General features: G+C 40.4%; 1 protein-coding gene across 1 annotated transcript in view; it reads left to right on the top strand.

Moving 5' to 3' along the window:
- The window catches only part of CFAP61 (cilia and flagella associated protein 61), a 290,455-nt gene that overhangs the window by 153,060 nt on the left and 123,731 nt on the right, over positions 1-13,664 (top strand). The window contains exon 18 of the mRNA XM_045980366.1: positions 10,956-11,083. Coding sequence (XP_045836322.1) covers positions 10,956-11,083 — 128 coding nt within the window. The remainder of the gene's footprint in view (positions 1-10,955; positions 11,084-13,664) is intronic.

Genomic DNA, 13,664 nt, shown 5'->3' with positions numbered 1-13,664 from the left:
TCTCTCTTGACCTCTGCTCCTCCTCTCCCTCCCTTTCTGTGTCCAGCTCACCTCCTGGATTGCCCAGGCAGAACCATTCTGCCTTCTCAGGACAGCCTTTGAAAATGCATTTATAGCGACTGATCTGTATTTCAGTGGGAGGTGTCACCCTTCCAGACCCTTTTGCTGGCTTTTCCCTCTCATCCAGAAAGTTTTCTCCCTTGTCCCTCTGAACATTTATTGATCCTTCTAAATCCAGCTCAGTAGGCACTTTCTCCAGAAAGACTTCCTTGCCATCCCAGACCACCCAAACATCAGCTGTTTCCAGAATTGCCTAGCTCTGCAAAGCCTTTGCTACCAACCCACAGTATCAGGAACTAAAGGAATGTGTGTTCTTTTGATCCACTAAATTTTGGATTGGTTTGTTACAAAGCAATAGGTTCCTGACACACTCCCCTTATCACTGCATTTTATGTACTGTATTTTACTTGTTTAGAGGTCTGTCGCCTCTAAACAAGTTAAAAATATTAACTTATTGCTAATTAAAGATGGGAACCATGCTTCATTCTTAGCTTAGCACATAGACCAATGTTGGGCGCATGGTAGATGCTCAAGATGTATTTGTTGAGTTGACATTGTTGCATTAAGCTCTATGTGAAAGTTTTGATGGCAGAATTTCTTTTTTTTTTTTTTTAAGATTTTATTTATTTATTTGACAGACAGAGATCTCAAGTAGGCAGAGAGGCAGGCAGAGAGAGAGGAAGAAGCAGGCTCCCTGCTGAGCGGAGAGCCCGATGCGGGGCTCAGATCCCAGGACCCTGGGATCATGACCCGAGCGGAAGGCAGAGGCTTTAACCCACTGAGCCACCCAGGCGCCCCGATGGCAGAATTTCTGGCATCAGGGTACTGAATGGGTTTATCCTGATGCACCGAGAATCATCCCACAAATGCAACTGCCTTCTCCAACAAGTTAGACCGACTTTGTTGCTAGAATATTGATTTCATTCAAACACTTTTTTTTTTTTTTCATTCAAACACTTTTTCCAGGTACTTCTCTGACTGGGAACAAGACACTGTGACATTGTTGCTCTCTGCTATGTATTTGTTGTTGTTTCTATAGAAATAAGGGCAGATTCCAGTCTACTTCTAGGATATTAAATGCAAAATACTGTCAAGCATTTCAACTGTTTGGGCATCCCTGATAAACCACATGTCTCACCCTTTATGATGTGGACTGGAAAGAGAACGATGACCTGAAAGCCTATTTCTTTAAGCAAACAGTATTCAGACTGATGATACACCATACATTCTCTATAAACCTTACTCTTACTTTTTTAGACAAGGAAAATAATCCATGATATAGCTGCTGCTTCTTCTTTCTTTTCTGAAATTAACAAAAATCTCAAAGTAAACTTATCACAGATTATTTCATATATTTCTCTGACTCCTTACATAAATTATTAAGGCACTCAGAGTCAAATTCTATATTGTAAACACATACATACAGGCATTTTTCATTTCATGCCTGAAGAACCATTTTTATTTTCAGATACCTGTAGGAGAATGCCAGCTTTTCAGAAGGGCATAGTTTAACAGGAAGAGTGTCTTCCATCACTTTTGAATTTGAGTGTTTGCAAAACCTTTGAGGCCATAACTTCGTTTCATTTGCTCACACACAGGTCTTTCATGGGATATAGAAATAGAGAATGATTAAGCTGCAAGGAAGTTTTTCAGGAGCTACATGTGTAATGTATTAGTAATTTGTGCTTTGAGGACAATACAAAGTCAGGTCGTTGATCCCACAAACCATTTCCCTGCCATGGATTTGCTTTTCCCTGCGAGTTCTCACTAGAGAAGTCATTTCTTCACTTTGTGCATGACACTGTGCTGAAGATGATACGTGGAGTGCCGAGTAGCTAGAAACATTCCAGACAAGATTCAATTAGTGTGATGCAGAGGCTCCAAGGACATTTCTAAATGCTTGCCTCGTGGTAGGAAGGGAGGGACGTGGAGCCATTCAAGGTTATCTTGGTACACGTGCCCACATGTCCGACATTGGGGATCCTTGAATCTGTGTCTCTGAAAAGCCAACAGGGGATCTCCCTTGCCAATGCTCATATATGCATCAAAGCAATCATACTTTTAGTGATTTTATGAGTGGCTTGTTCAGGGTGGTTTCTTAATTAAAAACAAGTGAGTTAATCACTGTATCAAATCTAAGGCACCATCATTTATAAGGTGTACCTTTTTTATGTACCAGGAAGAAAAAAAAGTGGCAAATTAAGCCGTGAAACAATGTTTTAATGGGAGTCCTAGATAGAATATGAATCAGTCATGTAAGTCTTATTGCTTTGAAATTTCTTTCACCTATTCTGAAAGGAGAAGTAATTTACATTCCCTTCGATAGCACTGTTTCCTATGTGATGTGAATAAAACTTTTGCATGTGTCTCAGCAACAAAATGTAACACAGGTACCTACTTATGGGCATCTGTCATCTTTTATTTGCTCCTATAAAGCACTTGATTGTTGCTTTGCAAGAAAATATGGAATTAAGGCTATTCCTCCAATGATAATATTTGCTTCACTAATATCAAATTTGCACCCTGCTGTTCAGTTTCTGAGCCTTTATGGGAACACAACAAGTGTTCATTTTAATGCCAAATCATGCTGTAATCTTTCTGAAAACACTGTCAGTCAGTAGCAGTTAAACTCCACACATGTTGTACACATAATACAGAGAACTCTCCAGAAGTGATGTCAATGACCAGCCATGACCATGCCACCCACACTCAGGAAAGGAATTGTGTCACTGCTGCTGCCCAGCTGACTGCAATGGTTCAAATGATACTGACTGTGAGGTTGATTCCAGGGATGCCAACATGTAAGAAAAATGCGCATCCTAGAATTGATGAAACCCAGTGACGTCACTCAACTCAACTTCCCAAACACTTTTTTTTCCCTATGTAAGTGTATAAGAATGGTCACAAGTTAGGGTCAGAGGGTGGCCACAATTTTAACTTTTTATCATGTTTGCAACATAGTGATAATATCCAGGTGAGGAATAAGAGTGTATGAAGGATCAGTACAGAAGGAGTAGATAAAAGAAATATAAGAAAAATACAAGTTGAATAAATTTACTCAATGAATTATAGTGGCTTCAAGAACTATGGCAAAGACCACTAGTTGCCCCCAATAGCCATTCCTCCCTTTAGCTTTACTAATGGAACCTCAATTTTATTCAAGGCAGCGATGTACCCAATTAGGATTATTTCCCACTCTCCCTTACATTTGACTTGACTGTGTGACTCAGCATTGGTCACCAAGATGGAGGGAGAAATAGTTGGAATGGGAATTCTGGGAAGGCTGTGTAAAGGGAGGAAGCCTCCTTTTTTCTTCTTTCCTCCCTTCTTCCTGCTGCCTGGAATGAGGGTATAACGTCTGATCTCCAGCAGCCATCCTGGGCCATCTGTGAGGATGGAAGCCTTGCACTGGGATGGGGAATTAGGCAGGGAGAAGTCTGGGTCTTTGATAAGTTTATGGCACCTGCTTCAATAAGTCTGGACTATACTTATTTCCAGATTTCCTTTACATAAAAGATAAATTATCTTCCATCCTGTTTAAGCTACTGTTTTCTGTTTCAGCTGGGTTTTCTGTCATATGTAGTCAAGGCCAACCCTAACTGATATAGGAATCTTCTTTCTTCTGCTAGGATTCAATCTCTGTGGGAGTATGCCACAAGAAATCTATTAAACTCTCACTATTTGTCCAGGATGATGGGGAAAATGTAAAGGAATTAAAGGCATATGGTTCTTGAAATAACAATTCTTCGTGGGTGTATGTTACTAATAAATCTGCCAAGGCAAAACAGTAGCGCTTCGTTCACCTCGCAACTATTTTGTGAGCACCTAGAATGTACCTGGAGCAGATGCTGTACTAACCACAGCCCACCCTGCCCACGTGGCACAATTTGGGGCATGCTCTTCTCATGTGATGAATGCAAGCCAGAAAGTGTCCTTGGCTCTTCATTGCCCTCAGCAGATATCATAGGCTGAACAGCTCACATTTTTTCTAGAGTGCTGGGACTACAAAAAGTATTGGGAAAGTTAAGAGAATCCTTCATAAAGCAAGGCTCAAAATCACAGCCTCTTCTTCACAGCCTCCTCCTGCTTTCCCAGGACAGCGGTCTTGGTGTTCCTATCAGACTCTTGAACACTTGTAATGAGTTTAACAGAAAGGCTGGCTTTTCAAAATTTTATTTTTTAATCTGTGGAAGTGATTTCTAACTTATTAGTTCTCTTTTACATGTCTGTACCTCTCTACCCCTTCTTTATTTGGTAAGGATTGCCATACTTTGCCCCAAAGAGCTCAACTTGTGAACTTGGGACTTCGAAACTAACACGGATATCAATCTGTCATTTGTTTTGATCCAATTGGGAAACAGAGGGCCTCTCAAAAAGCAAAGAGAATGGAGAAGCATAAGGGAAAAATTACATTTATAAAGCAAAAGTGGGCTTATTAAGAATTTCAGAAATTCTATTCCTAATGGCTTTGAATCTCTCCATCTTCCATTTTCTTGCATGGACAGAGCTCCCTTTGAAGTCTTTGGAAGCTTTCTCTAAGAAAAAATATATATACATGGGTGTGGAGCTGAAAATTGAGCTCATTGTTTTGCCCTTTTAAAATGTGTTTTTCGAAGATTTGCCTTTCATATTGCAGACGGGAGAGAGGATGTGCAATTTTACCTTGTGTAACATCTTTGCCTGAAAAGCTCAAAGTATTTGTAGACGTTGTTTAATGAATAGTTCCCATGTTTGCCTGCTGAGGACGGCAGAGGTTTGTGTAATTTACTTCCATTTTACACCTGAGGAAACTGATATTTAAGGAAAAGAGGCTGAGAATTTCAACCAGTAGCAGAATTAAGAACAGAAGCCCAAACCTTACCACTGGGCTAATGGTGCCCAGTCTAATGATCCTGGAGGTTGAAGGTAACCCCCAAATGAAATTGTACCATTAGAAAAAAAAATCACCATAGATATTGTCATGTTCCATTTTAGTATGAACCTTACATTTATTATGTAGGATCATTTATATTTATTTTGATTGCTTCCTAGTTTATTGGCCTATTTGTAATCATAGTAACTTCTGATTTTGGATCTATTACTGAAATTGAGTTTCAATAATGCTTTTGTACTCATTATAGCTCATTCTAAGTGCATAAGAGAAACCAAATCAGATGTGGAAGCACTGAACTAAGGTCTGCGTATATCAGGGAAAATTACATTTTGACCAATTTTTTGTACACACAAAACAGTTAATAAACATGCATAAAACACAAAACTGTACATTTAATGTCTCTTGGTAACTATATGTGAATCAGGGCATCAATTCAACTGACTGTGTACATCAATATCATTTCTACTAAAAAGATCCGATTTAATGACCAGTTATTCTAATTATAGCTAAGTCATTTGTTTGCTCATTTAAGCAACTGGCAAAGAACCAGCTGAAATAATTTGAAACAGTGGAAGTTATGTCAACCCTCTTTAATAAGGGCTCATGAAAAAATTAATGTATCAATTCTTTTGCCATTTATTAAATCTCCAAAAAATGTATGGCAGGAATAACTCAGATAAAATAAGCAAAACAAAACCCAAACGAAACAAATGCCTCAAAAAGCAAAGATGTATTTCCTGACCTCAGGAAGCAAACAGTCTAAGTGAAGGGCAGTGAACAAACCAACTAAACTGACAAAAGCAACCAAAACCTCCTCTAGTGGCTCATTCACTTCTAAGTCTTCAGTTTCAGAAGCTCACAGGAAATTACAGATGAATAGGTGAGGACTGAATCTCGTGTCCATTTCTGTTCTGTTCCATTTTCTCAACTCAACTCAGTATCCCCCTTAGCCTGACCTTTGTTATAATTTCCCTCCCCCATCTCAAGCTCTAGAGTTTTCTAGAATTTTCTAACAGGGATATCCCATAATATCGTTCTTTCTTCTCCTGTCTGGGGTTGAATGGAAGGTGTGCAGTTTAAACTCATTAGAAGACTCATTGTCAATTTCAAGGAACACTTCCTTTAGCCTTAGAAGGTCTACTTACATACCATGATATGTGTTTTATTCCTTCTCGCTGGGACATGTTGATCTCTACATTTAAATTATCCCTTTGTCTGAGGCACCCAGGTGGCTCAGTTAAACGTCCGACTCTTGATTTTGACTCAGGTCATGATCTCAGGGTCATAAGATCAAGTCCTGTGTCAGGCTCCATGCTCCAGGCTCCATGTTCAGTCCCCCTGCTTGAGGATTCTCCCTCTCTTTCTCTCTCTGCCCCTCCCCCTGCTCACTCTCTCTCGTGCTTTCTCTCAAATAAATAAATTCATCTGAAAAAAAAATAAAAGTATCCTTTTGTCTAAAAATGCTAACTTAGTGTCATTAGAAAAATAAGAATTATAAATGTCTTCCCAAGACATGGAGGTAAGAATCTATTTTCTCCCCCATATTGTCGCTGGTTTGGTATGTAATTGAATGGCTTACAGATTTCATCTCTTTAATCTTTGAAATAACTTACTACCACAAAACACATTTAATTTCTGTTTCTAAAATATGAGTCAGCAAAGAAAGCTTTCTTTTTACTTCACTATTAAGGAAATAAAAAACAAAAATAAAAAACTAGACTTCCAACGTGTGGGACATTTTTGGTAGGTATTCAGACCAAGAAAAGGAAGAGCTCGCTTGATTTAAAAGATCTTACATACCGGGTGTCCCCCCACCCCCCGCACCCCCAGTGAAAACCTGTAGTTGGAGGAACAGAAAGGAAGGAAATTTTCTGCTTTCCTTCAAAAATGACTTGTACTCCTGTTTATGGGCAAAATAATCCCTTTATAAAGCAGCTGAAGGAGTCCTCATTTGCAGTTGTCACTGAAAGACATTTCCAGGCTGGGAAGAATTTTTTTCAAGGTATTTAAAAACCGTCTATCCCAACAAAAGAAAAATGTGTTTTTTTCAGGTCACCTCATCATACCTGATGATGAATATGTTTTTAATTAAAGCCTGAACACATGGGTTTACTGAAAATCATTGTGATGCCTGATCATTCTCCCGAGACACCCAACCATCCTTGGTACTGATGGCTAACTCTTGACACCCCGAGGCCACTTTGTGTATTCAGCAGTTAGAAAGGTGATTTCTGAGGCCTGGCAGCTGTTGGCGTGAAAGCTATTGTGTGGGAAACAGAAGCCGTTCTGTTCTGTTCCCCAGCCGCTTTTGTATCATTGCTACAGGAGCTGTTTCATAAATGGGGTCTAATTCTTTACCAGGGAATTTCATTACTGCCCATGCTACAGTGTTTTTTGTGTGCACTTCTGGATAGCAGAGGGGAATGTCTGAACATACCTCCTACAGAAGGAATCTTGGAGTAATGACCTCTGTTAAGATGCTGGCATTTTAAGTCTGTTAATTAGACCTGTGATCAGATGCCATCATACCAACATCTGTGTTTCCAGTCTTCCTCACTGTAAACCACTAGACCCAGGGCTGGCTAGAGTGAATCGGCTGCCATCCTGCTCATCTTGGAAATTAATTAGCACACAGTACATGGTGGCTCCCACAGATACCAGAATTAACTACTTTTCTCAAAAAATTCCTCCTTGACATGTCTTGGGAAATTCTTATCGAGCAGGTTAGAGTGATATTTATTTGAAGAACAGACATTTTTTCACCCAAGTGATACATCCATTATTGTCATTTAGAAAATGTGTCAGCTTAAGGAATTTTCAGTTGCATATAAAAGAAATAAACTGTCCTAAATGGCCAAGGAAATGGGGTGGGCTGCGTCTTTCTCCCCAGCTATTTGTCCCTCCCTGGGCTGTGCCCTTGCTGGGTGCCTTTGAGATTCCTCTCATGACAGGCAGGTCTACTTCCCCATCTTGTGGGTGGTGGTCTCAGCCACATGACTTGCTTTGGCCAGGCTGAAGAATTATTGCCAATTCTCATTTTTTACACTCTACCATTGCCAAAAGCACATTTGCCAGCTACCTCTCATCAAAATAAAGGTAAGAGACATGGAGGCCAAGTTGGAGCCACACCCAGCTGAACCCAGCCTTCAACAACATACTTCTAGCTGACCCAGAGATGTGTGAGTGAAAACAAATGACAACTGTTTTAAGCCAGTGCCTTTTGTGGTATTTTGTTATGCAGCCCCACTGTGGCGATAGCTAACTGGTATTTGTTGCTCATATAACTGAAGACTCCAAAGGTAGCATGGGCTCCAGATAGAGTTTGAAAGGAATTCCCATTCCACTTCTCGGTGGTTCTCTTGAGGCTTCAACCAGGATGGTTTCCTTCTTGGTGGCATGATGACTATACCATTTCAGGCTTCACACCTATACCCCAGTACTATCTAGAAGACAAGAGGTTTTTCTTTTTCAACCATCATATAAAAGTCCCTCAAAAAGTTAAAAATAGAACTACCCTATCATCCAGCAATTATACTACTAGGTATTTACCCAAAGGATACAAAAATACAGATTTGAAAGGGGTTCCTGCACCCCGATGTTTATAGCAGGATTATCAAAAGCCAAACTGGAGGGCTCCTGGGTGGCTCAGTGGATTGGGCCGCTGCCTTCGGCTCAGGTCGTAATCTCGGGGTCCTGGGATCGAGTCCCGCATCGGGCTCTCTGCTCAGCAGCGAGCCTGCTTCCCTCTCTCTCTCTCTGCCTGCCTCTCTGTCTACTTGTGATCTCTCTCTGTCGAATAAATAAATAAAATCTTTAAAAAAAAAAAAAAAGCCAAACTGGAAAGGGCCCAGATGTCCATCAACTGATGAATGGATAAAGAAGAGGTGGTATACATGTATAATGGAATACTATAGTAATATAATGGAATATTAGGCAGCCATCAAAAAGAATGAAATCTTGCCATTCACCAGAACATGAATGGAGCTAGACTGTATTATTCTAAGTGAAATTAATCAATCAGAGAAAGAGAGATACCATATGATTTTACCCATATGTGGAATTTAAGAAACAGAATAGATGAACATATTGGAGGAGGGGAGGGGAAAAGAGAGAGAGAAACAAACCATAAGAGACTCTTAAAAACAGAGAACAAACTGAGGGATGATGGAGTGGAGTGGGTGGGAGATGGGCTAGATGGGGGATGGGTATTAAGGAGGGCATGTGATATAACGAGCACTGGGTGTTGTATGTAAATAATGATTCACTGAATTCTACTCCAGACACCAACATTGCACTGTATGTTCACTAACTAGAATTTAAATAAAAACTTGGGGAAAAGAAAGTCCTGGGCTTCGCTCTGATTAGGCCAACATAGGTCATGTGTCTATCCTGGGCCAATTGTTGAGCAAAGAGGGTGGGATTATGGGACTTGATTTATATCAGTCAGAGTCCCCTCTTAAAGATGGAGGGAAGCTCCGTCTCTTCCACAATCCATAGTGTGCCTCATTAAAGGTGGGAATATGCTGAGAGGCATCAGCAGCATTAATTATGGAGAATCTAAAGTCTCCAAACATTATATTACATTGGGTCAAGACTGTTTCTACCTCCATATTGCTAGGCTAGCTAGAGCTAGAGAGAAGAGATTTATCCTCTAAATTTTACATGTTCCCTTGTAAATGGCAAAGCATGTGGCCATACCCATGCTACCTCAAGTAGCAGAAGGTGCTCTACATAGGACTTTACCATAGGATTTTACCATTGGACTCCCAAATTCCTAGTAATTCAGGGTTTTAAGAAATGCAAAATAAACTTGGTCTACTGGAATTTGAAGATGTCTGAACTGTAGGATGAATTAATGCTAATGTAATCAGAATTTAACGGAGTGGGGTGCATTGGTGTGGATGTCATTCCACTGTCTTCTGGCCTCCATTGTTTCTGATGAGAAGTCAGCTGTAGTTCTTCCAGACACAGAGTAAGCATTAAATATAAATGTGTGTTGAATTAATAAATTAAAAATAGAACCATGGTCTTCTGACATGATCTAACATTCTTTCAAGAGTGCCCCACCATCGCTTTGTAAAACCTTCCTCTGTACATTTACTGCTTCCACTGAAGCCTCTGCAGGAAAGTGAATCAAATAAATCAACTCAGAAACATTTTTCAAATAAGGACATTAAAATGATCACCAATTACTTTTTCTGTTTCTAAGAGTCCTCCCTGACCTCAGATCATCTACAAGATTGACTAACCTTTATTATCCGACATGTTTTGTCATTCAACTAAGATTGTCATTTTACAAATGTTACTGAGCCCCTGTGCGCAAGGCACTGTGTTAAGTAGTGCGACGGATGCAGAATGGAAAGAGTTCATACTTGCCTTAAATTACCCAACAATTGCAATCCAATTGTTGTTCAAGTTTTCAAGGTAATCTTGGACAGAAGGACCCTTCATGAAACTCCAGATTCTCAAGGAGCAACTTGTCTGTCTGCTTGTGGGATTATTTTTACATTACTGCTTCTTTTTTTTTTTTTTAAAGATTTATTTATTTTGACAGAGAGAGATCACGAGTAAGCAGAGAGGCAGGCAGAGAGAGAGGAGGAAGCAGGCTCCCCGCTGAGCAGAGAGCACGATGTGGGGCTCGATCCCAGGACCCTGAGATCATGACCCGAGCTGAAGGCAGAGGCTTAACCCACTGAGCCACCCAGGTGCCCCTACATTACTGCTTCTAATCATAAAGAGTCTCAGTTCTATAGGAAACATCCATCAGCAATAAGGCAAAAATGATGTAAACCAAGCATCTTGATGTGACCCAGATGAGGTCTTAGGTGTAGTCCCATCTTCTTACATTAATATCTTAAAAATACATTTCCCTAAATGTCACCATAACTGTGTCTGGGCACTGTTCAGTCTGATTTGTGGGTAATATCCTGGTTAAATAACTCTACATAATTGCCAGTCTGGGAGTACAGACTCGACAATATTTTCCTCAAGTCTCCCTTCCTCTTTGTATCTTTTATTACAGTTGAGTTATGCCTTGAACCATACGAACAGAAAACTGACGTTGGAACCTAAAATAACTGTCAATGCCAAGATTGTTGTGGTTGGTGCATCCAATGTTGGAATTTCCTTCCTAGAGACGTTGGTATTTTGGTGAGTTGTTTTACTTGATTTCTTTGTTTTTAAAGGAGCTCTTCTCTTCTACACCTGAGATGGTTTTTTGAACGAAAAACTCCGAGTTTTTCTTGTCACCCACATGCCCTGTTTAGGTGGATTAATGAATCACTGAAATATTCTAGACCTAGGGTTGACAAACTATAACCCCTGGGTCAAATGTGGCTTTACCTGTGTTTGTAAATAAAGCTTTATTGGAACACAGTCACAGTCATTTCTATGTTGTCTCTGTTTTCTTGATACAGTGGCAGATTTGAGAGGCTGTTTAGCCAGCAGTGCCTAAAATATGTACACTCTGACCTTTCCAGAAGTTTGCCAACCCCAGTCTATACTAGTGTTTCCCTTATTGGCTGAATCATAAGAATCACCTACAACATTTGTCAAATCAAAGGGTAGATTCCCAGCCCCAGCACCAGACCTACAGAATCCGAAACTTCTGGGAAGTCTTGGGACTCTGTATTTTAGCAGGTGCTCCATACAATCTGGAAGGTTTGGAAATCAATTTTGATACTGCATATCACAAAGAGGCTTTCAGTAATGGCAGATGGGTTGGGACCTTTCTTCTAGCCCCTGCATTTTGGATGCCAAGGAACAGAGAAAAACCCCACAGGGAAGACTGAGGCCCATGTATCTCTCCAGCGCTGCTTTGTTACCCTCACAGCCCTAAACGGGTTTCCTTTCAGAGCCCATTTTCCTGATATAGGATTCCCTAGGGTTCTCAGCTTCCCGAGTAGCTCTCCATATTCTCACTGAATTTCAGCCTCTCCCTGACAGGAAGAGCCCTAGGTTGTTGTCCCAGAACTTGGGTCATGGTCTGGCATCACCACCACCTGATGCAGGACCCTAGATGCCTTGCCTCACTTCTCTCAGACTTGGTTTCCTCATTTATTTTAATTTATTTTTTTAAAGATTTTATTATTTATTTATTTATTTGACAGAGACACTGGGAGAGGGGGAACACAAACAGGAGGAGTGGGAGAGGGAGAAGCAGGCTTCCCGCTGAGCAGGGAGCTCAATCCCAGCACCCTGGGATCGTGACCTGAGCCAAAGGCAGACGCTTAACGACTGAGCCACCCAGGCACCCCTCCTCATTTATTTTTTCTTTAAAGTCTCACGGATATCTTAAAACACCCTAACTTTGGAGAACCACAGACTCCTGAATCAAATGAACCCAGTTTTTTCTAAATCTTTTGCTCAGGATCACATGAGAAATTTTAGCTCCTATTTAAAGCTATAGGTGCTAAGAGATAAGAAGAAGATGAGAAACAATAGCCCGCTTCCTCCAACTCCTCCAGAAGCCATCAAAGGTACCAGCCCAAGCATGAGGCCTTGGAAGGGGTCAGACAAGGAAAGGGAGGGAGGAAATGACCCCAACAGGTGTTTGTCCCTGGTTGATAAGGAGATGAGCTAACCTTGCAGGGTTACTCTGCTCATTTGATATCACATTAACCAGATAAAGATTTTTTTTTCCACTTTCCAGCCTATTTGTTCAATTATCTGGAACATACCCCTAGTTAATCAGAAATAAGTCACATGTCATTATTGAAATCAGCAAGAGAGCTCACATGCTTTAAATATCGTAGTCAGTCTATGGCAATCTTTCATTGCAAGAAAGAAATACTGAGAAGCACCTGGAAATATTTGTTTTCACATGTAAACCACACTACAGTTTGAGGGCTTGCCTCGTGCTGAAGGGTCTCTTCTCTAAGACTCCAAACAGCGAGTCACATGCGACCATTTCTGAATGATAAATTATCAGTGTGGACTGGTGAAATTATAGTAGTCAAGCAGTTAGCAAAAACAGGTCTGAAGTCTTCGTTCACCTACGTACTTATTCATTACCTCTTATCTTAAATGATTACCTGTAGATATATACATATAATTTTCTTTTTGTGGAATCAACTTTAATAATGACAAGTAGAAATTTGGATATAAGTACTTGGTTGATTAAATTCCTCAATCAGACAGACCCTTTTAAAGCATTTTAAAGTACTCCTAGTTCTCTATCATCATTACACAGATTACAGATGCCAAAAATAGACTGGTATCAGTTTGCGGATCTTGAATCCTTCACAGAGGAAATAGTTTTCTCATTATTTTCCCTAATTATTTTAAATTAGCAATCACCATAGTAACCTACTGCATATTTTACTTTACCAGCTTAACTGCTCTTTGAACTAGATGTTATAAATGATTTGACCTGAAATAAAATGGAAATGATCACCAAGCATAGACCCCCAGTGAGGATTAAACCCCCATTTTGGAGGCAAGATTTAGAAAAGTTGTCCTCCTGATGCTTCTGCCCTGCCCTATTAGACTCAGCTGGGACACTGCGGTTCCCGGAAAGCCTACATGAGGCCCAGTACAGCAACCTCTTTTTCCAGAAAATCTGGTGACAAAACGGACAACTCTTTGTCCTCACATCACGTACATGCCAAAAAATTACGAAGCATTTGTCCCCTTCAAAGGACACCAAAAGCAGTCGCTACGTAAAATCCCTTCCCTCGTGACGTCGTCCTTTCCTGAAGTGCTGAGGTGCTGCCGGGGCAGCTGAAAGGAC

Source organism: Meles meles, chromosome 16 (assembly GCF_922984935.1).
Source record: "Meles meles chromosome 16, mMelMel3.1 paternal haplotype, whole genome shotgun sequence".
NCBI lineage: Eukaryota > Metazoa > Chordata > Mammalia > Carnivora > Mustelidae > Meles > Meles meles.
This window is presented reverse-complemented; position numbering and strand designations above follow the sequence as displayed.